At 44.9% G+C, this 24,537-nt stretch overlaps 1 protein-coding gene across 1 annotated transcript in view; it reads left to right on the forward strand.

Annotated features, from left to right (window-relative positions):
• Positions 1-24,537, forward strand: part of SATB2 (SATB homeobox 2) — a 131,489-nt gene that overhangs the window by 83,686 nt on the left and 23,266 nt on the right. Inside the window, exons 7-9 of the mRNA XM_082001428.1 lie at positions 7,488-7,700; positions 12,376-12,531; positions 23,574-23,771. Of these exons, the coding sequence (XP_081857554.1) occupies positions 7,488-7,700; positions 12,376-12,531; positions 23,574-23,771 (567 nt within the window). The remainder of the gene's footprint in view (positions 1-7,487; positions 7,701-12,375; positions 12,532-23,573; positions 23,772-24,537) is intronic.

Consider the following 24,537-nt stretch of genomic DNA (forward strand, 5'->3'; position numbering starts at 1 on the left):
TAACAGCACAGAAACTCTACCAGCCTCGGATGTAGTGAAATTTATGATGACATAAACTAAACTGATCCACTGTGTTCGAGGGATTTGCTTGCACCTTGGCTGCAGGAGTAGGTTGAGACATAGGGAAACGCAGGATCAATGCTGGATGGTGCCCCAGCTTCTGGTGCGACAGTGGGCAAGCCCAGGCTCCTGCAACGAGGAAAGGGGAAATAACGCTTCTGCAGCACGCGGAGGTGTTGCCAGTTAGTGACAGAGGCTCTGAGAGCAGGAGCATGGTTGGTAAGGAAGCTCCAAAGAAAGGCTTTGGAGGCAGGCAAGGAGGGAGGTGCGTTGTGACTCCTCATTTATGTCTACTTCTGCTTTCTTTGGCAAAATTCCCCCAAACTTCAGTGGGATCAGAAAAGGGTCCTCTCACAGGCTTTAAGGTCAGAAATATGGTTTGTTGAAATAACTAACTCTTCCACCTCTACTTGCTTGTGAGCCAAATCTTGGACAGAATTCCTTTTGCAAATAATTTTCCCTTTAGCTTAAGTGAGAGGAAGACAAGCAGCTTTAATTCTCTGCCTGATATCTAGTGAGACAGTCATGCTGCATTCAGTGCAATGGTGTCTGCCCCATTGTGCACAGACTTTCAATTAGCAAGGGTTCTGGTTTTGGTTTTTTGGGGGATTTTTGGGGGTTTTTTTTCCCCATAGAAAACTCTCTCTTATTGCATGAAACCCTTTCATGCTGTCTGCTTGTTTTATTCTTGTGTGTAATGTGGCACAAGCAGCGTTCTGTTGTACTCACAGGAAAGAAGGCAGTCTGTAAGGGAAGTGCTTAATTTAATAAATTGCAGATTTTTGGTACATGGGATATTTGTTCCAACAGTGGGTTTTGCACTGCCCAAAATTTCAGTTTCAATTAACTTAATTGTATTCAATAGGCTGAATGAAAAGATCTTAAGTAGCATGTGAGTCAGGCTTTCAGAATGTGTGCTTGTAGGAGGCGGCTGCTGCCTGCTCAGCTGATGCACAGGAGTCCTGAGCCTTGGAAGCAAATGCATGGACATACAGAGTGTGCATGAGCTGTGCATCTTACTCCCTTTCTGGCATACTGCGGTATAAAGGCTTGACATGTCATATAAATGGTGGCACTTTGTGGCTGCAGGTGGTCGGTCTTTCTCTGCCTCCTTTTCCCCATGCATCCACATTCAGCTCCACGTGCACATCCTGTCTTCCCTCATAAAAAGAGATACCATAATAAAAAAGAGGCTTTATTAAACTAATGCAATAAAGGCATTTTCTTTGAGGATTTAAACACTTCATTTTTAATAATAAAAATCAAATTGTCATTGTTGCACCCTGTATAAGTTTTATTCAAATCAGCCTCTAAATGCTTCGTGCCTAAGCAGCTCTCTCCTGAGATGTATGTATTTTAGCATTAGTTAAATGAGTTTAAGAACGAGGCTCATACTCTGGCTGTAGGCAGTGAATCTAGAGATCAGGAGATTTCTTTTAAATGAGGGACTGATGTGATGCATTCAGCTACACTGAAGGGTACTGGGAGACATCTGGTCTCCCATTTACGCTGATGGAAAACCAGTCAAAGTCCTTTGAGTTCTGAAGTTCCTATGAACTGACATGAATGTAGCACCGCATGTTTTGCCCCTTGGGACAGAAGAGATGGTCAGGGAGCAGGGTGCAAACACAGTTTTGCCTGATGGAAGCTGTGACAGGTTGGATATGAAGGTGCTTGGTTTGGCTAACCACTCAAAAATTTCCATTGATATTCTAAAGGAACTTTGCTCAGAAAAATTGGACTGGACACGTTGCCAGGATAAGCATTTCTAAGAGACTTCCAGCACTTCTGCTTTGTATCCTAGGTGAAATTAGGAGGAGATGCAAGGGAATGGAAATAAAACAGTGAGCGTTTGAAAATTAACTTGTGTCCTAAGAAGCCTGCAAGTACTTCATATAGAGGTTCTTGTTGAATGCTGTATACTTAGAGGCAGAGAGAAGTATTTTTAGAATTGTTGAATGTATCTTACTCAGCTCAGAAGACAATGTTAAAGGTGAGACATGGAGTAAATGCAGAGAGGCAAAGAGATGTCATCGTAAAAGCCTGCCTTGACATGAGAAAAACAGAGTGGGTGAAGGCACTTTATTTCCTTGAAGGGTTCTGAGAAGTTAGTGCTTCTGCTGCAGAGCTCCCTGGGCTGACCTGCCTCCTCGAGCTTTCAATTGCAAGTAGCAGTCAATTTTAAATATAGATGGTCATTTTAGCCTGGCAAAATCAGGTTTGTTGTTGCATGCAGAAGGTACGATTTCGGTGTAGTTCAGCAGGAATGAGTAGCTAACCAGGGGTTCCCTGAGTGCTGCCTTCCATGCTAGAAATAGGCCTCGTGTGCTGAATTGGGATGCTGAGAGGGGATAGGTTTATGTCACTGCTCTTTAAGATTCAGATGTTGAATTTGAATAAATCCCTACACTTTCTGATCCTGGTCAGAGTCGCATCTATACATGGTGTGAAGCAGAATAGCTTTTCTATTTAGACTGTCAGTTGCAAGTACTGAGCTTAAAGTACTTGGAGCTTTAAGTACTACAGGAGCAATATTTTTCTAGTATTTCAGCATTTTCTCTGTTGCTTTTGGCAATAGCTGAAGTATGGAGAGGCACAAATAAACCGAAAGTATGAAAAAAGTGTTTATGCTTTTTTAGTCCTTCATATATATAATCTCCTTATACAGAACTTAAAAACTGAGGTTTAGCACATTAGTTGAGTTTATTTAAGTTTTTGCCTTGGCCAGCATTTAGATTGTCCAACCTGTTTTGAACCTTTTTAACCGTAGTGCCTGCTCTTGTAGACACATTGCTTGGGTCTGTACGAGGGGGAGCAGAGCTCCCATCCGAATCATTGGACCTGATGTGTGTGAGGTCCTGGCCAGTGTTAGCGAGTCTTCTGCTGCCTGACAGCCCTCATCCTCCTTTGTCCCCAGGACATGGGTGTCTGGGCTGCACTCCAGCATGACCTCCTCACCCCCATCCAGATTGCTTTTGAAAAGCTCTGGTTGCAAAACTGTCCTGTGTTTGGTCACTGGTAGTGCAGTCTGCTGTCCCACTGAGATCTCGTTTACACCCTTTCCAGGCCTGAGACAACGCCCTTTGGGAAGAAGGCAGAAAGGCTTCGCTCGCCTTCTGTGGGCTTTGGTCAAACCTTTGAGTTGGCCTCGATGGCTGGTCAGCTGGTCCTTTGGATGTAGGAGTCTGTCTGAATAACATTTGCTCTACATTGCACTGCCTCGTCTTTCAGAAGTTGCTTAAAGAAAGATTTCTTGCCCATGAAGTGTGGGTTGTTTGTCCTGGAAATTCTGTAGTTAATAAAAATAAAAGAAATTACTTCACAAATGGGTTTTCATAGAATGAGCGCAAAGGAAACCCCAAAGACAGTAACTTTGCTGGCTTCGTTTTGAAGGACTAGATTTCATCGAGTTTGAAAAAACACTGTTGAAATTACTCCTACCTTAAATAGCTCCAATGACTTTTTTATTTTGGTTGGGTATTTGCTCTTTTTTCCACCTCTGGTTATTATTTTTAAGTCAATTATGGATCCAGTGTGTAATTTAAAAAATGGTGCAAGTTCCAAGTGTAAACCAAACTGTGCCTGCACGGAGCCCTTGTCTCGGAGTGAGTGCAGCCTCGTTCATGGGCACGGCCTGTGTGAACGTTAAACTTTTCATCAGTTACCTCTTCAGCAACTGCCTTAAAAATGATGCACAGGAGTGGAAAAGCAACGATATTATCAAGCTGCATATCCCAAAATGTATCCTGAGAGCTGTGTTCATTATAGAAGATTTGTTTGTCTATTCAAAATCAGTTTGAGACTTTCTAGTTCTTGAGGATCTTTTAGGATTGCAGAGTCGGTTACCCTGCAAACTGCCAATTTTTAAATATTTTTTTTTTAATACGTGAGATGTAAGTAAGTTGGAACGAGCTAATTTAGCCAATGGAATTTTATAACAAATGTACGAATGCTGTGGGTTTCCCTCCCTCACCCCCTCCAGCAGAAACATAATTTGCAGAAATGAAAACAGTCCCTGGCTGGCTTTAGGATTTTCTCAAAAATAGAAACAGTGGGGTTTGTCTGGCTGGGCCAGTTTCCTCGCCACACACCTGGTGTATATCACTTTAAAAAATACATTATGCCTCATTAAATTACAATTAAATGAAATCATGATCATTTGTTTTTCTGGAAGGAAGATGTTTTGCATATTGAAAGCCTAATTTGTTGCAGGTGACAAAAAGGCTGAACAGATTATTTAATATCACTTTATTTTTTATAATGTTGCTCACTGGTTAGTTTGTGTATACTCCAGTAGCTCAGAATTATATTATTGTAAACATTATTGCTCTCAAGATACTTTATTTTATTGTCCTACCCTATCACTCAGCTATCCAGCCGCTGCTGTTTACCAGCGTTGTTTATCTTCAGTTGCAGGAAGACATGAGATTTTTCCCTCTGAGTCAGTTTTCTTATTATGTGTCCTGCTGTTTACACGGTTCCTAAGCTGCCAAGGCACTTGGAGGAGCAGCAGAGAAACCCTCTTTGCAACCAGGTCTTCAACCTGCGGGCGTGGAGCGGGGCATGGGGGAGCAGGGCTCGGCCCCTGCGTGGGGCTGCCTGTGTCGCGGCGCTGGGAAGGAGCTTGGCCCCTCGCTGGAGTGGGTACCTGCAGGAGGAGGTGAGGCTGCCAGCGGCTGGGCAGCCTGGTGATGGAGCGGCCGTGCAAAACACTGGAGCAGAGACCCTCGTAGAAGCAAGAGCTGCAGGATTCAAAGGCTAGGGTTCAAAACTGCTGGATAAGCTGTTTCTGGGGGGGAATCAGAGCCTTCAAGCACAGGAGGTGGTATCTCAGGCAGTGAGATACCTCTCAGTGCCACGACCAAGCCGCTTGTACCTGTGAGTCTCTGATTTACACAGGGAGTCAATGACTGCACTGAAAAGTAATTGCTGGCATGCTTTCACATGTTTCTGCTCTCCATTTTTGAAATTGGACCATAAATTTAGCTAGGCTAAGATGGGAGGGAGAAAAAGTTGTCTTAGAGTCAGCTCCAGTAGCTTTCAGGTACCTTTCTTTCAACCTAAACTCATTAATTTTTGAAGTTGATACTTTTTTTAAAAAAAAAAAAAAAAGTGATGTGTCCTTTAAAAGACCCAGGAAATTAAGAATTTAGAAAATCTGTGGAACTGATATTTATTTACTGCATTTGGAGAATTTTCCACTGACTTTAAGGGAAGATTATAATAGGAATTTGCTGTATCGATCTTGGAATTGTTCAAGTCATGGCTTCAGGCTTCTGTAATCTCCTTTTTTGGTTAATCTCCCTCAGCCTGTGAGCCTGGCAAACTTTGGAAAGCTTTTCAGAATGTCCCTACCTTCTCTTGAGGGGTGGTGAACCCTGAGGAAGAAGCCAAGTATGAGCATGCAGTTGTGTTGAGGTCACAGAGAAAACCAGAGGCCAGCCTAGGGCCAGCCCAACACTGCACCTCCTTCAGACTTCTTCCCAGCGTAGACCTCTTTCACCAGCTGGCCTTTCACTCTGATCCCATTTCTGACTGGAGGGTCCCACCATGGCTCCATTCCCAGCTCCAGTCCTTCTGGTAACTACTCTGATAATTGCAGGAAAATGTAATTGGGAATCTCTTGGCTTGATTATGTAGATGAGGAGCTGAAAAGATGGAGCTGTATGCAGCCTACCTTCAGGTTGTGTGTGGAGCTTGTTTTGAGCACTTCTGGCATAAACACTGCTGAAGTAGAGCTTTCATGTATGTGTTTTAATGTAGGTATTTAATAGCAGATAGCAGATAAATGCAGATACAGATACGTCATTTGCTGGTCTGTTGGTTTTGTGAGGAAGTCTGGTAAATAAGATCAACATATACTAAAAATGTTGGCACTTGGTTAATTGGCCAGCTGTAGTGGTGGTGTTTTAGCAAGGCTTTTTGCAGGAGACTCTCTGATACGGAAGAAAATAAACTAAGAAAGACTAAATGTCACAGGGTCTTTGACTACGTGGTTGTTTTCTAGTAACATTTTTCTTACAAGAAAGGAGTGAGCCTTGACTATGCTCGTGAGGCATCTTGCCTCAGTCATGGCTGTAAAGTAACTGCAAAATGCCTGTGTCAACAGCGACAGCTAAATGGTGTCCGGGGCACTGCGGTGTCCCTTTGCACGCGGTTACTGGACGTTGCTCCTCTCACAGCAATAGGTTGAGGTGAGCCCTCCAGGCTCCAGCTGGGATTTCATACGGCTTCTGTGGCCAGCGTTCCTGGGAGCTGCGCTGCAGAGAGCCTTTGGGTTGCGGCAGGAGGGAAGCAGGACAGGTACTGGACTGCTCAGGGAAACATGCGCAGAGTAGCCTTTTAAAATAACAAACCTCTGACTGCCATTTCTTATGATATGTTGTAAGTAGTCTCGATGGGCAAAAATGATCCCTCTCTGCTTCTTTGCACACCAGTACATTTAAGCATCTGTAGTTCAGGAAATTGCTGTTTCTGCTTTCTGGAGTGAAATACCCGTTTGTGAAGTGTCGGATGCGAGGGGGTGCCTGGGGGAGGCTGGTGGCACATGCTATGTCCCGGTGGTTTCTGTAGGCCCTGATCCAGGCTTGTGTGTTGTGCCTTTAACTTCTAGATAACCTGTGGAAATGTTGAGTGCATACATTTATGCATAAATTTAATCCCATCATTAGATTTAAGCCTCTTTTAATGACGTTTTCATCTCTCCAGCTCCTTTTTTTTTTTTTTTTTGGAAGTGCTCTGCTGGTTACCTCCTGGAATAATGGCTTTTGTAAAAACTAGATGGATATGGTGTTCATTCACGGTTGCATTGTGAAGCCTGTGGTATTTTAAAATGAGGCATGAAAGAATGGGTTAAATCCCTAAAGCTAGGTTCTAAGGCTTTATTATTGCTCCATTTTTCTCCTCTCAGAAATGACTGTCCAAACCAAAATGAACGGACTGTAACATCAAAAACCAGCCAAACGTTTTTCTTTATAAACCTCCTGCACTGTTTAAATGTCGAAACTAAATTTACCAACCTTGGCAGATTTGTCAGAGATGAACAGGATTGCCAAGTGTTCCCAGCTTCAAGTAAAAAGAGAAAGAGAGAGAGAGATCTAACAGCTCCTAAAATATTTGCAGCAGGCACCTGGTGGTAACTGCAATTTCTTCTACCCAGCGCACCTACCTTCCTATCCAGCATCTCCATACTCAGACACTTATTACAGTGCCAGAATAGGACAGTCCTAAAATAAACCCCAGCCCCCAGAAGACAAACACTTTCCTACAAAATATCCCCTCTGGGAGAGCCCATGAGATTCTGCTCTAGGTTCTCAGTATTGCAACCCAGCTGGTTACACTAAACAAATTTTTAAAAAAACATAAGCCAACCAACACATGACTGGGCTTTTTTTTTTTTTTTTTTTTTTTTAATTTTTTTGAACCAGGGCTTGTTGTCAGAGATCCTGCGTAAAGAAGAAGACCCTAGGACAGCTTCCCAGTCCCTCCTGGTAAACTTGAGGGCAATGCAGAATTTCCTCAACTTGCCTGACTCAGAGCGGGATCGTATCTATCAGGATGAGAGAGAGAGAAGTATGAACCCCAACGTGAGCATGGTGTCTTCAGCTGCCAGCAGCCCAAGCTCCTCCAGAACCCCTCAGGTAAGATGCTATCCCTCGTTACTGTTGGTTGTGTGGATTAGTCCAGGGAAGGAGTTCCTCTCTGCCCTTCCCCTCTCTGTTGCTCCTCTCACCCAGATGAGTTGTGGAGATCCTTTTGTAAGGTTTTGGAGTGGCTATTAAGAGACATTTAGTGAATTTCAGCAAGACATTGTGATGATGATTCTAGCTTTAATCAATGCCATAAATGCAAAAAAGTATCTAACATTAGTGCCTGAAAGAGTGCATGCGGGCTTTACATACAAGCTGTTGATATACCTCCACTAGATAGCTATTATAGAATATATTATAGAAAGACAGTGCATGTAACTTTTTATCTGTGTCCATTACATTCTGCAGAACACAGGGGAAATTTCTGGGCTTGTGGAAAGGTTCGTATAAGTTGCAATAAAAAGTATGTAGTGAGCAGAGGTTGACGGTGAATTAGATAGACATTGCTAGAAATCAGTGTGCTCCGTGTTCTGCATAGGAAATCACGGTCCTTGAGTTAGAGGTTTACATGAGTAATTATTTGAAGTACAGAAACTAGACATGGGCAGGGTGCTGGGAAGGAAGATGATGCTTTACAGCTCCAAACCAGCTGTCATCCCATTGCCTTAACTGCACGTGTTTATTAGCATGCTGTTGCCACCCACTTCCCTGGGGAGGTTGTTCCTTTGCACTAAAAAAGAACATCCACATACTACACCATAATAGCCACCCCCCCTTTCATCAGACTGCTTGCAGTCCTAGATGTATACTCTGAAAAGTCAAGGGTGCTTGCACAGAGGTGATGATTAACTCCTGTCATGACATTTGCCTAACTTGAGTTTGAAATTTCTAACTGTGCAGACATGACAGATCATTCTCTTGATCTTTAGTAAATGGGCCTGTGTAACCCTCCTGCTCCGGTGCTTTCCCAGTCATGTAGTCTGCAAAGTCTCAGGCTGTGTTAGCCGTGCTTATAATAGTATTACCGAGCACTTCTCATATTGAATTCTGTGGCCACAGCTGCTAAAAATAAGTATGGATTGGTGGGGGGGTAGTTTTACATGCAAAGTGAGCATCCTTAGCGAAGGTATGTAGATACTGTTGAGCTTGCTCAGTTTAACCCCAGCATTTGGATGCACTTCACCACAATACATGACGTAAAGAACTGTTTTCACTGAAAGCAAGCATATCCTGCCAACCCAGAGTTGATGCCCTATTTTTATTACATGGGAAGCTCATTGTGTAACTCTTATCTTTTTTTATTTACCTTTCAGTGAAAATAAAATTATAAAGGCAACTATTTTAATGTTTAAGCAGTGTGTGGACTTTCTGCATTTATATTTATTCATGAAAGAATTAGCTTATTGCTACTTACATTTATTGCAATAGATTTCACAACTAAAATCAAATAACAGGAGGAAACGGAGAGGTTAGATGCAATCCAGTGAGAATAAAAATTGGATCTGTTGCCCCATCTCATTCCTCTGTCAAAATACAACATTTTTCCCATGTTCTAGCCACAGCTACAATTTTCTTTCAAAATAATGGAAATTTTGCCTGCCTTTTTAAGAGCTAAGCGTTGCTAGAAAACCATTGCTAAAAGCATAAAGCATCCTTCCCTTATTTAGGCTTGAAGAATCCAGTAGAATATTGTGAGGTTTTTAATTGGCAAAAGCAACACACAAAGGTTTGTGTACCCGGTGCTTGCCTTGTGCCCGCTGGATAACGTTTCCGCAGCCCTCAGAGGGCCAGCACCAGTCAGCACAGGTGCTGTTTTGACAACTTGGACACCTCTGCAAATGAGGCTGCTTCCCAGCTCCCGGGCAGGCAGCACGGCTACTGCGCTTCCCCATATGCCCGGTGTTAGTTCTGATGAGACAAATGCCATCTTCGCCTGCCGCGCAGCGATTCCCGGCAGCGTCGCCTCCCCAGGCAGGTATGTTACCTACCCCGGAGCGGGGTGCTTTGGGGCAGCAGCGGTAGGAGCTGCACCGTCCTTTCAGGAATTGTGTTAGGGTGCCGGAGAAGTTGATGGAATGGCATTTGGAAACATGGTTTCCATAGATACCGATCTCCTGCAGCAGTACTTGCGGGAATGATGCTCAAGTGCGCAGGATAGCAGGAGAGCACTGGCAGATAGCGCTGGAAGCGCTGGTCCTGGGGCAGTTGCGCAGGCAGGTGTAAGGGCACGCAGAGTAGCCCAGCTCGGCTCTCCCTAACTCTGAGCCAGCCCCTTGCCCCGCCTCGTGGGGTGTCCCCTGCTCAGGACCTGCCCCAAGGTGAGAACAGCACATTGATCCGGCAGACGGGTGAGAGTGCTGTGGGGAAGAGGCTCGGAGCTGTTGAGCTGTTAGGGGTTATTGCGTGCAGGTGGAAGACCGCAGTAATGGCTGGGTTTCAGCACTCTGGCACTGTGGTTGCAAACACTTCTTTTTCTTTTCTCCCCACTGTTTGCAACAGGACATTTCAATAATGGCAAACTCCTCCTTAATATCAAGACCGGTTCTGAATCTCTAACATAAAATACTTTATTTTAGTGACTGTGATATTTTGTTTTGGTACTTGCCCTACCTATTTCGGTGATTAAATAAAAAATGGCCCCACTTTCAGTGTGTAGGGCAGGGATTTTTTCTGACATGTAGCTGGGGAGCTATGCAGGACAGAGCTGTATTTTAAATCTTTCTTTTACATGCTAATTTTGTTCTTCCCAGGATCTCAGGCCTCCGTAACGGCCTTTGAGGCCATGGTGACCTCGGCTGCTGCGCTAGCCAAAGGCTCCAGTGACTGGGAAGCCTTTTTTCATACCCGTCAAAGCACTGCAGGGCCTTTGGTAAAATTAAGCTCCATTAAATGAGTCCTGACAGACTTGGACAGTCTTCTTCCTCCCCATGATCTCTTTGTTGTTTTCTTATGTTTCCCACAATTGCCCTAACTCTCACCTATCTGTGAACGTTGAATTTCAGAGTGTGGTGTCCCTGTTGGTCCACCCGTCGGGCTGTACCCCCCATGTGTGCATGGCCTGTGGGTGGCTGTAGCACCGGCCTCCCGGGCGGCGTGATGGGCTGCGCTCTGCCCCAGCTGCCATCCAGCTGCCCCCGCCTGAACGCGGGGGGCTCGCCTGAGCAGGAGGAGGAAAACCTTAGGCCCTTTTTACATGGGTCCTGCCTATGATAGGCAGGGAACAAGGCGAGAGGAGTGCCTGCTGGGCTTGGCGGGTAGGAAAGGGAGAAGATACAGGTTGGTTAAAGCTTTATCTGGAAGCGGTGGGAAGAGTGAGTGATCTAGATTGTTGTCTTGATTGGATTTGGCTCTGTTACTAATGTGGCCTTTGGTACAAAAAAGATGTTAGGGAGAGGAAGATTTGGAGGACAGTAAAACAGAAGGAGAAGTTCAGAAGGTTTGGTTTTGCCTAGTTAACCTTCCCATTAACAAATAGGCATGTGGGCATGTCTGCCTAGTTAAAAATTAACATTAGATGTACTCTAACAGGCTTCAACTCTGGCACAAAAACAAGAGCCAGCTGAAAAGGTTTATAATTGGGCCAAATATCTGAATGTCACCAGGGTTTATGGGGGTTTGGATCTGTTGGGAAGTGTGAGCTTTGCCACCTAGGTTGTTTTGTTTCCCCAGACCTTTACATCTCAAGAGAAAAGAGACACCTACATATTTCCCTTAAAAGGTGTAAGGGGTACAGCGATCAGCCCTGGTATCTCTTCTCTTTGAGGTCAGGAAAGCAAATGAGATCTGCCTCTCCAAGGGGCTGCTGGTGCTGGGAACGTTCAGCGAGCATCGTGCCGCCCTCGCTCCCTCGCCTGCCAGTGTGTTCTGGGGTCTGCCACGGCCGAGGGGCTTTAAAATAAAAGTCTTGTAGCAGCCTGCTGAACTGTATTGATAGAAGTCTTGTAGGGGTAGTCCAGCCCAGGGAAAATACTGGCAGCATCCGTTATTGTCCTTCATTTGTCACAGAAGCTGATGGGAAATCATTCAATTAAAAGGAGTGCAGCAGAATACACAAAATCTCAATATGAGTTTAGGAGAATGAGGGCAGCACATCAAAGGCATGCCAAAGCCCAGCTTTATGAAATGATTTTTTTTTTTTCATTTCCACTGATTTCCTAGGTGAAATTAGGTGACTGTCTGGCTAGCATAATGATGATAAGGCTGGGAAACCATACATACTCAAATGACATACGTATAGTTTTAATAAAGGATGAGGGAGACTTGAGGGAGTGCATTAAATTGAGCAATAATTTATTATTTAGAGACCTCTACCCATTTACTCATTTTTTCTGGGAGAATTGGCTCTTCCTCCAAGGTGTAGGCCACTTTTAGAGAGGGGGGAGAGGGTAGAGGCTGGTGCCTCTGCCGCAGTAGCTAGCTGGCAAAGCCAACTTCAGCAACTGCCCACAGCGGAGTGCCCCGGCTACCTATCCTGTTGTTGAGCTGCTCAGTAAACATGCTGGGAGAGGGAGAGGGGGAGAGTTGACAGGGCCTTGCATGTCCTATAGGAATGCACTGCAATTATTTCCAATCACAATTAACCTGATTAGAATAATGGACAGGAAGTGTCCCTCTGTAGCTAATGCAGTTTGGCATCAGCTGACTGAAATCCTTTGATAATTTCTGCACAGATGGCTGGGCTGAAAGCAGCACTTTTTTAATTATTATTTTCATGGTCTCTTGGTAGGCCAAAACCTCGACACCAACAACAGACCTCCCCATTAAGGCGGACGGCGCCAACGTCAACATCACAGCTGCCATTTATGACGAGATCCAACAGGAGATGAAAAGGGCCAAGGTATCTCAAGCTCTGTTTGCCAAAGTGGCTGCCAATAAAAGTCAGGTGAGTGGTAGGGGGGATTTCGTTGTGGCGGGGCTTTTTGGGGTTTTGTTTTTAAAGCAAATGCTGGGCTTGGAACTAGACCCGTCTCCTCCTCTCACCAATAAATATACATCTGTTCCTACAATAATAATAATAATCTTCATCTCTGGGGAACCTGTCGTGTTTTTGGCTTTTGCCTGCTTAAGTGGTTTCCTTTTTCCTTTTAAAATAGGCTGAGGAAAAGATCAGGTCACAGCTGAGCTTCTTCTCCCCTTTTGTACAAATGTACATGTCTTTTCCAGCGTGTGGTATATAAACTTACACCTATGCTAGCGGGACAAGGTCCTTTCAAAATTACGGTATCCTTCTCGTTTGGGAGGTAAAGAAATTGTTTTCTTAAGTGATTAACTGAGGGAAGGCAATGGGAAACCGCACATTAGCCAGGTGTTTCCTTTTTTTGCATGTTGTATGTGCTGCATACGGTATTGCCATGTGAATAATTCACATCAGATCTAATCATTTTTACAAAAAGGCATGAGAGGGCAATGCAGTGAGTTCTCCTGGATTAATTTCCACCTTGGGTGTAAAAAATACATGCGGGCAAACCTAGGTCAGGGTGAAATTCTTGAAGAGAATCCATTCATTTAAAAATTTCATCCAACTCTTTAAAAAAATATAATGTACCAGAAGGGATTTTGTGGAAAGGAGGACAGGCAGAACTTTTGTAGGAAGAGCAGCAAGTGGATTGGAGACTGTTAGAAGGAATTGTTTACTCAGTGAAAAGGACTGCTTCTGATCCTGGATGAAATTACTTGGTCGTGCTAGGAGAGGGCATCAGTATGCACCCAAAAATGCACAAATGTGTCACTGGCAATGAGAGAGTGGGATAGAAGTATCTAGATGTGTGCATTCTGCAAAATACGTACTTTCTTCTGTGCAGGGGAACAACATTGTAGTCATTAAAGTAGATGTAAAATAAGAGGTTGAAAGGCGTGTAAATAAAGCATCACAGGCTATCAAAGCACATGGGAGAGCCTTGTCCTTGTTACAGGTATTTGTGCCCTGACACACGGAGGTGTGATTCATTCTTCCTCATTTAATCATTAATTTTCTCTGCCTTTTGCTTTCTCTTGTCAGGGTACAGAGGTTACAGTCCGCAACCCCTCTACCCCCAACAAAATCCCAGGCATAGTATGAAATACATAAAAGGAAAATACCATGGAACCCTCTTAAACTGTTAAATGCATAAAAATCTCATGTACCACATGGCAAAATATAATGAGAACTGGAGCTGTTAAACGAATAAAGCTGTTAAAAGCATAATGCCACTTGGCACAACTACTGTGCATTTAACGGTTTTCCACTGTGTAATAAATGACATATGTGGTAAACGTGCAGTAAATATAAAAACTGCACAATTGATTTTGCAAACGTGCCCCTTATTCTTTACTCCACGCAGATATCAAAGTTCCACCCAGAATCCGGACTGGACAGCTTTTAATGAGGAGTGTTTAACACAGACTGAAAGCCAGCCTCTCTGAGGTTTGGCTTAAAATTGCCTGCAAGCTTCCTGTCATTATACCCAGAGGCTTCTTGAAATAGAGAGGGACTGAACCACCCAACAATAATTTGGGTGGCTCACCAGCTTCGGTCTGTGCCAGCGTGAGTGCGCTTCTCTGGCAGCATTGCACACCAGCACCAAAACAAAAATAAGCTCCCTCCTCTTTCACGTGGAAAAAGAACAGGGCAGATTTTGAAAGCCAGATGCAAAAGGTTAAGAACAAGATCCACAAATGTTACTGTTTAGAGCAAAGTTACTGCACATAAAGGTTTTGTTTCTTCAGCAGCAGCAATAAAGCAGCGTTTCTGAGGCTGATGTTTCTTTTGTTTCACAGCCCTGCCAAAGCAATACTGGCTCCCTGGGATGACCCGCATTCGCCATGCTGAGATGTCATAGCGCTCTGCTGGAGCATGAAAGTGGTTTATGGGGGCACTGGAAGGCAGGGACAGAGAAGCCGTAGCCAAGAACCATAGCGGCACGGGGCCTCTCCCTGCCCCAAAGCCCACCTGCGTGCCTGTCCCCCAGCCTGGCTTGGTGTGCCTGTGGTGTCCCACCACTGGCTGGGGTGCTCTGTAGCCAGGAGGAGTGCCAAAAGCAAGGACACAGCTGCTTGTGTAGGGGAGAGCCTCTGGCATGGTAGGGTGGTTGGCACGTCATCCTTAGCTTGTCTAAAAAGCTAGTGGTGAGGCTTTCCCAGTGCTTTGTGCAGGCCAGTTGTGCCAGTTGTGGGCACTTCTGGTGAAGATGCTGCTGGTTTCAGCAGCTGAGTTATATGGTGGGAAGTGCTCATTGAAAACTGCCCATGTTTGCCGAAGAGAGAGTTTGAAAGAAGGGGAAAAAAGAGCTAGTCTAGGAGGATTTGCTTGGACTCTCCGCCAAAGTTCGTTCACTTGCTGTTCTCCACAGGCCTGGCTTGCGTTGCGTTGGCTTCCTCTATTATTCCCTCACCCCAGACTACTGAGAGGCTTCCAGTTTGCTAACAAGGCATGTGTTATGTTGGGCGCTGCTGTTCTGTCAACAGCAATCCACGGTGCTGTGAGATCTTCACAGTTTTAGCAGCCAGTGAATCTCCGACAGGGCTGTTTTGACATTTTATACACAGGGCTGTATGTCATGTACCCGAGAGAGCAGACAGAGCCAATGGAGGCCTCATTTCGTCTTCTGTGTTCGTACAGGAAGAGTGATACCCACTGAGAGCAGTTATTGGAAGTGGCATCATCTACTGGTGGAGTTAATTGACCTCTAATTTAACAAGTAGCCATCTTTGTTCTTAAGTCATGGCAGAGTCTCAGTTCAGCAACTGAAGGGAAGGGCAGCTGCTAAAAACTGAGGTAACAAATCACAGACCTCACAAGTCAACATAAATGCAAGGAACAGGGCCTCATGGAGGTACCAAGGTAGTATGGTAGGACTTCTTTAAGGAAATCCACCTTCATAAAGATCTCAAGTCATTAATTTTAGACATTGACTTATGCATCGCTTATTTACCTTAATATGTATTTTATTCCTTGCAACTTCTATCTAGATGTTTTTAGTCATCTTTGTGAAGTGCTGTGCATCCCTTTGTATTTTTGAAGGCAGCAGGAGCTGAAGGGCTCAGTGCACTCCAAGCACAGACTCCAAAGCTGTCATTCTATTGATGCTGCCTGCTAGTGCCCCTTGTCCTTTGAATGGCTAAACCTGAGACCTGTATTATCACATTGGGAATGTTTCTGAGTGTGGCCGGAACACGAGGATTTGGTTTCCAATCTGTGCTTCAAGTTCTTCTGGTTATATATGAATCACAAGGAGATGGGTTTCCGGTGTGGCATTTCAGAGGGGTTTGGTGTGTCTCCAGAGCTGGGCAGAGGCTTTGATCTTGGGTTGCTGCAGGTTTGGACTGTCGGTCCTGAAAGCTGGCTTCTGCGTCCAGTTCTGCAACTGCTCTGCAGTACGACTTCAGGAAAACCATTTCCCCTGTGACCATGTGCCAGTGCTTCTGTAATGCTGTGCAGCAGCATTGCCCCTCTGACCTCTGCTAGTGAGAGTCCTAACAGAGGCTGTGCTGTGCTCAGCAGACCTTTTTTTTCTTAGTCTGTGCAAAATGAGTTTAGGAATATGGTTCTGTTCATAATAAACAGCCACTATCAAAATAAATAGTGGGCATAGCTGGCTGGAGCCGTTGTTGACAGTCTGAGGGAGAGCAAAGTTTGTATGAACACTGAACTTCCCACAGTTCTCCCAGGGCAAGAGACTCTCCTTAATCAGGCTGGGGCAGTGTGAGGAAGGGGGCACGTGCTGCTGGGAGTCTACCCCGGGCAGGGCAAATGGAAGGATTTGACCTTCACCAGTCCAGTGAAAACAAAATGTAAACCCTTGAAACTGAAATTCTTCCTCAAGGGACTGGAATTTGTTCCAGTTGCACCACAGTAAAGCAGAGAGAGACCTCATGGAGCAACATTTGAAAAAACGTTGAGCTTGCAAAGCTCAGGCTCTGGTTCGTATCTTTGCCCCGTTTAAAAATGAACAAACAAAAATAAACTTGACTGGGGAGCTGAGGCTGGGGGCAGAAACGCCCTTTAGTTAAGGCCCTTCAGGTTAAGAGAAATCCAGGGCTATGGATGGAAATCACTGTGACAGTTCCTTTCCTCTGACTTTTTCATGTTGAGATCCCTGCCTCATTGCCAGGACTGTCTTGGGAGCCTGTTTTCTGGCCAAGGGGGGTGTTAGCCCCACAGTAGAAGCCCATGATGGGTCTGAGCACCATGGCCACCTGCCCATGCTCCAAAAAGAAACTAGAGGTACTGTGAGAGGGACGAGCAGCGTCACTCTGGGGCAGGGTTAGCTCTAGAAACTCCTTATTTTGTCCTTCCCTTTCTTTCCTTCCCCACTTCTATTCCCTTGTATTCATTTGATATGATGGGATGCCTTCTTTTCCCCTTTTAGCTTATCGTAGGTATTTTCTGTGCCCTTAAATTAATTAGCTTCCAGTGATGATGAACAACAGCTAGAAAAAACAGCTGGTGGTGAAGATGCGTGTTGTACATAGTGTATGCATATAGGGCACTTCTTACTGCTGTGCCTTTATGATGTGAATCTCTACAGCTGGGGCATATCTGTTGTGCTGATACTTTTATGTTCTTGTTGCATATGGAGGGAATACAGAATACATTTCTCTCCTTGACTGAGCTTAACATTTCTTTGAAATACCTTTGGACGTTAGCACCTTTTTACGGACATGTATATGCAGTGACAGTGTGACCCCCGTCCGGGACGGCATCTGCAGCAGTGTGTTAGGCTCTCAGCAGCTGAGCGAAGCAGGGACAGTTGTGGAGCTGGGGCTTTGCTCAGGAAGGCCTTGGCAGACCTGAGAGCTGATGGCAGGCTGCTTGCCCTAACCACAAGCCCACACTTCCTCTGCAGCGTGGGGAGAAGCTAGTTTGAACTTGGCACACTAGAAATATCCTCAGTGCACAACATCCTTCCCTCTCAGTCCAAGAGCTATAAGCAGACTTGGTGTTCCCATGGATCTAAGATACGTCAGGGCTCATGTACCTCACTCACTTTTTGTATTTTGTGTTTTATAAGGCTAGTGAGAAACTGGCCCTCATGAAAGTGCTTTGGACTTTGCCTCAAATTTTGGGGGGAGGAAAAGTGCCGAGCGTTTCAGAAAATCCAGGCTATTGAGTGATTAACCTTGAACTGTATCAAAATGCTCCAAGTAAAGCTGCTCAGGTTCAGTCCCCCTCCCCCGGCCCTCATCAAGAATTCATTCAAGCCATGACAGAACTCTCCATTACAGTTAGTCTTTTATCCATTTCAGCTTTCTTGATTAGGTTATCTTGAATCATTAGGGGGTTTATTTATTTTAATAGACACTTATTGGATTCACGGAAAGAGAGTTTGGCGACTAAGGAACAAGAGCTGAATATTATCTGGCTCATTTCGCACTGCAGAGTCCCAAACTGAGCGGAGGGAAGAGAGGCTGAGGAAGTTTGTCCCGAGGACTCCTATGATCCCATGCAGAAAGGGAGCTTTCTCTGGGGAACAGAGCATTTATTTCCTAATCTTTCAAGACTGGCGTCGATCATTGCTGCTTTTTTTCCCGTTTGTCACATATGTTGACATTTTCTGCACTGATGATGTGGGTGAGGAAATGGCCTTTTACATTTATTTTTGAGATTTATTCCTGAATCACTCTTACTAAAAACTCTTCATTTGCCTACTCATGCTTTCACTGGAGATCCTAGAAGATGTCAGCACAGAAAATTAGCTGTAATAATAATAATAATAATAATAATAATAATAATAATAATAATAATAATAATAATAATAATAATAATAATAATAATAATAATTTCAGTGCAAGTGCAGGGAAGCACAAGGTCAGTTTAATTGCAGTTTTATCCAAGCTTGAAGCGCCTCGTGGTCCAGCCGGAGCAGAAAGGCTGCCTGTGACTAAGTCACCGTGGACACCCAGCTGCCGCCTCCTGCGGTGGCTTTCAGTAACTACACTGCTTGAAGTCTGAGCACTGGCCTGTAGCCCCAGCACAACTTTGCCTGTCCTCTTCCCCCATGCCTTCTCGTCCTTTAATCAGAAATTTGTTCCTCGGCTGACTGTAAGTCAGCAGATCTGCAGGAAGCAGTTATGGGGGTCAGGACATTCGTGCATACCTTTGTTGAGCGCTAGAAAACCTGACCTTGTTGTAGTCTGGTACCTCCAGCTGCCAGAGCAGCGTCCCCTGCTTGAGGGTAAGTCTAGCAAAAGTGAAAGGGTCAAGCTGCTAAAAAGGGCTCAGGGATAAGTGACAGAATAAGGCTCGCGATTGCTGCACCAGCTAACTGTCCCTCAAGTGGGTTCGAGAGCGCCAAGGCTAATGCTTCGGTGTAGTAAGCACGCTGTTTCTTTAACAGCATAAAAGCACAATGGGAATGGCTGGCTTCCTGCAGTTTTTTGTTGTTGTTTGCTTAGCTATGTGGAAATGTATTTGATTAGCAGACAGAGAGAGAGGTTAAAAATAGGACATTAATATGATATTATTTGTTTTATGAAATAAAATGCTTAGAAAATGTTTATCTTGTCTCATGAGAACAACAAAAATAGAGGCCAGCACTTCTCTGCAGCTCTATTCAGTGAGCTAAATTGGGCTGCATTCTCGATGCCTCTAGAAGTTTTGGGGTGAAATGAAGGAAGTTCTAGGCAGAATTCCTTGTAACCACAAGCGTTGGGTGTGCCTGACTGTAGAGCCAAAAGCATCCTTTAATTGTGCTGTTTTTCCTCCTCTTATTTTTAATGGAAGACATTCTCATTTGAGAACCTTAGAAGCTGACATTAAGGGCCGGATTCTGCCACCCATATTGATGCTGGTGCGTATCAAACTCCTGGTGGCTCCGTGGCAGTCAAGGGGGCCGTTTGTGCAGTGGAGCAGGACTTGTGATGTGCAGAGGAGGCAGGATCAGAAACACAGCGCAGCACGGATCTGGGGAAGGTTGTGTTACTTGCTAGATTTTCAGAATACGTTCACAGAAGTTGGATTTACTTGTAATGCAGTGAGCTCAGATGTTGTGGATGAGTGGGGTGAGATAGCGTCTCCTTCTTTACTTTTCCTTCTTCATGCCAGTAAATGTAGCTATAGATGAAAATTCACTGCCAATGGCTGTAGCTCCAAGAATTTCTGTATGTTAGCATTTCTTAAACGAAATAATTCTCCTGGAAAGCTCTGTGTAACATACACAGACCCAAAGAAATAAATAAGAGAAAATAAAAAAAATTGCAACCAAAAAGCCCCAAGTTGAGATTTTTAACAGAAAAAGGAGATTTTGTATTAATAATTCATGAGTTCTCATTGAACATGCACGAAGAAACGGTGCTATTCAATAGAGAATACTGTCATCTGTCACTGTTTTATTTGACATTTACACTTTTCTTTTTTTTTTTTTCCCTGATACTGCAAAACTTTCTTGGATGGCATGCTAAGATTATTTAAATAAATAATTTTAAAAATCTGATGCAGACTTTTCATCTGTGCATGGGGAAGGCGGTTACTTGCAATCATAAAGAATGTGTGAGTAAGCTGCAGCACTGTGTTTTCTCACGTATTAGAGGAAGCTATCTCCTAATAAGTAGCCCCATAGATGGATAGATAGGGTCTTGAATGGATGGGTGAGAGAATGAATGCTTGAATAAATACAGGGAAGGATAGGAAAAGAGCAATGAAAGGACAGATTTGATGCAGATAAGTGTACGCATGCACACAGTCGGTACGCGTGTGTATGTGTGGGGGTGAGCGAATGATGGCTGTTGTGAAGAAAGCTGCCACAAATACATTGCCGTTGCCGATGCAAGAATAAATATTTATAAATGGCGTTGGGGGAGATCCAGTCCTGCACAACGTGAGAGAAGACAGGGCATTTAGCACAATGCAATTCAGAGTTAGGCGCACCTTGCAATTTCTTGCTAATATTAGGCTCATGAAAATCTTTCTGCTCTGTAGGTTAGTTATTATTTATAAAAATCACAGAACCAGCTGATACATTCATAAGCTAATTATTGTAGCAGCTGGGTACACATGGTGCAATATGTCTGAGGCTGTGAAGTATCACAGATTTCTTGGGGCCTGCCGTGGTGGGGGTGTGCTGTTGAAGGCTAGATCCCTTAATCTGATCAGCCAAGCAAATACTTTGTGGGGAAACTGGATTAATATCTCTCTAAATACCACGGATGTGCTTCACCTTCAGAACCAGGCTCCTTTAAACGTGCCATTAGCTTATCTCCTTTGGGGAATGGAGAAGTTCTCAGGTGTCCTCAGGATGGCGGGGTCTTTGCCTGGTGCCTCCCTTTGCCAGAAATTAATTTGGTTTGCTCATGTCTGCACACATGGTCACACTGCAGTCTAATCTTTTCCCTAATAGCTCCAAGGTCAGGACCTCGCATGTTGCCAGGCAAATTGAGCGCTATCCTTCTTAAAGACTAATGGCAGCGAGTGCCTAGTCCATAATGAGGCCTGTAGTGTTGCTCTAAGTGATTGTAATGAGTCCTGATTATAACGGGACAGATAAATCAAAATGCAGCAGTTGCCGTCGGGCTGGCCGTGCAACTTTGGGAAGGGGAGGTGGCCCTGCCGAGCCGTCCCCAGGCTCCGCTGGAGCCGCGCCCCGCGCAGCGCCCCGCAGCCCTCGGGGGAGCCCCAGGAGCCGGCCTCCCCTGGGCCTGCCCCGCGCGGGGCTCCGGCTCCACCAGATGCAGGGTTTTGTGTGTATTTTCTGTTAAACAATTGGTCTCCATGCTGCAGCATCCCTCGGGAGATGTTTAACATACCTGCTTGAAACATTTGAAAGAGTTCAGTTCGAGACTTACTCGGATCACTGAAAACAGGGAGAAATGGGAGCTTATTTTTTCCACAGATGGTTTATTTTCTGTTTCAAAAATTATTTCCTTTGTATGGAGGAACCCCTGAGAAAACACTGTGGAGGTGAGATACTTTCTTCCTGTCTTTTCTCTAAAAAAGAGGAAGTTTTGGGGGATTTCTGAGCAGAGGACAGGGAAAGAGGAGAACTGAGGGCAAGGGATGTGGCCAAACCATATTAAAATGCAGACATCACCTGTCTGAGAACTTATCCAAATACCAGTCAAAATACTTCGAAAATATAATACAGATTTTTTTCACCCCCTAAGTAAATGATTAGATATCTTGTTTTCATCCTTGCCCCCCCCCCAACCCTCCTAGTTTATTGCAAGAAAAGATCAGGTCTGCACAAATGTGGCCTCTCACTTGTAAAAACAAGGCAGTGTTGTGTTACAGATTAGTTTATAAATCCCTGGTGGCTTCACAGTTCAGTGCCTACAGCTGCTGCAGATGGGCCTGGGTTTTTGTCTCTTCGCTGTGCTGCAGCCGGCAGTTGAAGGAGAAAATGGAATGATCAGGTTATTAACATGTAGGCCGTGAGGAAGAGGCTGCACAATGAGAACAGCTGGTGTTGCTGTCTTGGCTGATGCAGCGGAGATAATCAAATCTTGCCTTTTTTGGGGGGGTGAAGGCAGAAGACGCAGTGGAGAGTAAGACAAACAACGGCTTATGATATTATATACGGGGTTTAGAGTGCACTGTAGAAGTTGTCGATGGCTTACAAGTTGTTACACAAACAAGCAATACCAAAGAACCCGCACGTGGGCCGGTGATGAACCTGGCTGTTCAGCTCGCTCTAGTCGCTGTTCGGAAAAAGACAGTTTTGGCTACTTCTCATGCCGAACGTTTTTAACATTGATCAAGCTATCTTTTAGGTATTGCAAGGTGCCTGTCAAAGTGGTGTCAAAATGCTGAGTTGTAGCTCGAAAATGATGGGTTATAAAGCTACTAGGTAAAATATTTTGACAGGAGTCAGTAAGGCGCGTTGACAGCATCCTCAGCATTATCTTCCCGTATTCTGTCATTTGCGTTGCGTCTCCTTGCGCGCAGGCAGAGGCGGGGAGCGGCTGTCCCCCGCCCTGAGCGGGGCGGCTGCCGGCAGGCAGGATGGGGCTGGCTGTGCCCCCGGGCAGCTGCAGCGTCAGCCACCGCCCCTGGTTAACGGGCTGGGGACTCAGCACCTGCGGGGCTGTCCTCACCTTCACAGCTACTGCCGTCGCGCGCTCTGGTTGGCTTTCTGTTTTAGGGTGGTCTGCTCCTCCTGCTTTCCCCTCCAGGGGTCTGAGCTCTCACCCCTGTGGACAGGTCCTACAGGATTTCATACAGTGGTAACTTTTTGAAGGCATTTCCAACTAACCTTAAAACAATAGAGCAGGAGTAAAATCTACTATCATGATGATCTGTTGTTGGGTTTCGAGTTACCTCCACCTACTGTCTTGATCTCTCTCGGAACTTCTGCAGGACCCTGTTTGCTGCTTTCGTGCTAAATACTGGAGGATTCCCTTTCTGTGAGGTTGCATCTTCTAAGTGGCCATTTGATTATTTAAAGCTGTCAAATTTTGGTGGGATTCAGAGCTGGGGGAGTCAATGCAACATAATGACAGCAGATCAGAGGTCTGTACTTGGTACATCTTAGGCTGATACATTTAGAAGTTTACATCTTCTAAGCATTTTCAGTAGTGGTTCAATTTCTGGTCCTGCAGCTGCAATCCTTAGCATGAGGTTGTTAGCACATCTCCTTTTCTCTTGCTTGGATGAAGAAATAAAGGGTCTCTGAAACAGAAATGGAGGTACACCTTTATTTCAACTCTGGTTTTCTATAGGAAAAATATTTATATCCAAGCCTTTTAAACATGGTATGATTTTGACAGGGGGCAAGATGCTATGCTTCCTGGTTCCTCTTAACCATTGCTGATTGTGTTAGTTTCTCCAACTTGCAGGAAATACAATATATCAAGGATTTGTTGAGACCAAAGGGCAGCTGAGGATAGGGGGTGTTTTGTGTGAGATGAGACCAGTGAAACTTGCAGCACAGAGCTTTATGTCTAGCTGACCTTCCACTCACATCTGGTTCCTCAGTGCTCAGTGAATTAAATGTGCTGACCCTACCGTTGCAGGGCTGGCTGTGTGAGCTGCTTCGCTGGAAAGAAAACCCAAGTCCGGAAAACCGCACCCTTTGGGAGAACCTCTGCACCATTCGCCGCTTCCTGAACCTTCCCCAGCATGAGAGGGATGTGATCTACGAGGAAGAGTCCAGACATCACCACAGTGAGCGTATGCAGCATGTTGTCCAGCTCACTCCCGAGCCCGTGCAGGTCAGAGCGCTAACTTCCTTCTCAGGGTGTCTGCAGGGGAGAACCGCTGTCAGAGGTAGAGAGAAGCAACTGGTTCCAGCTTCCTTCTGCATTGCAGGTTGAGACACACCAGTTTTCATCTGTCTGTAGGGCCACGTGCAAGCCACAGCTCTCAGGTTCAGAATTCACTGTGTGTATGTTGCAGCATGTGTGGGAGTGTGCGCAGGTTTGTGTTGGTGGTTGAAGAGAAGGGATATGACAATCCATGCCACCGATAACAGCAAGGTCAGTAGTAGTGATATTATGGAGCTCTCTTGGTGTCAGTAGTTGTGTTGTGGCTAAAACACAATTTAACTCTAAAGCTACCAACATTTAGAGGACTACAAATGTGTTCCTCAGCAACAGCAAGAAATGTGTGGTTATTTAGAAAGCAGAACAGGAGTGGGGACTTGATCACCTGCTCCTTCTCACAGAACCTGAGCACCCATTCTCAAACAGTGGCCAGTGGGCAACTGCAGCCATACATTTGTTTTTGTTTGAAGGAGCCAGGTAACACTTCACAGAAAGTAGGAGGGTAGGAGAGGAAGTTTGTCCATGCGTGGGTAACACCGGGGTTTTGAAGAGTGTAACATGGAGAAGTGTTTTTTAATATATACACTGAAACTTAAAAGTACTTCTAAAATGACCACGGTGAATATTTTGCAGGGAACAGGCCTTCATTTTCACAGCATCCTCAGGATTGTTTTGCTCCTCTCTACAACCTTTGTGACTAGTATGAATTTTTGGT

Source organism: Phaethon aethereus (genome assembly GCF_964289735.1).
Source record: "Phaethon aethereus genome assembly, chromosome: 6".
In the NCBI taxonomy this organism is placed as follows: Eukaryota; Metazoa; Chordata; class Aves; order Phaethontiformes; family Phaethontidae; genus Phaethon; species Phaethon aethereus.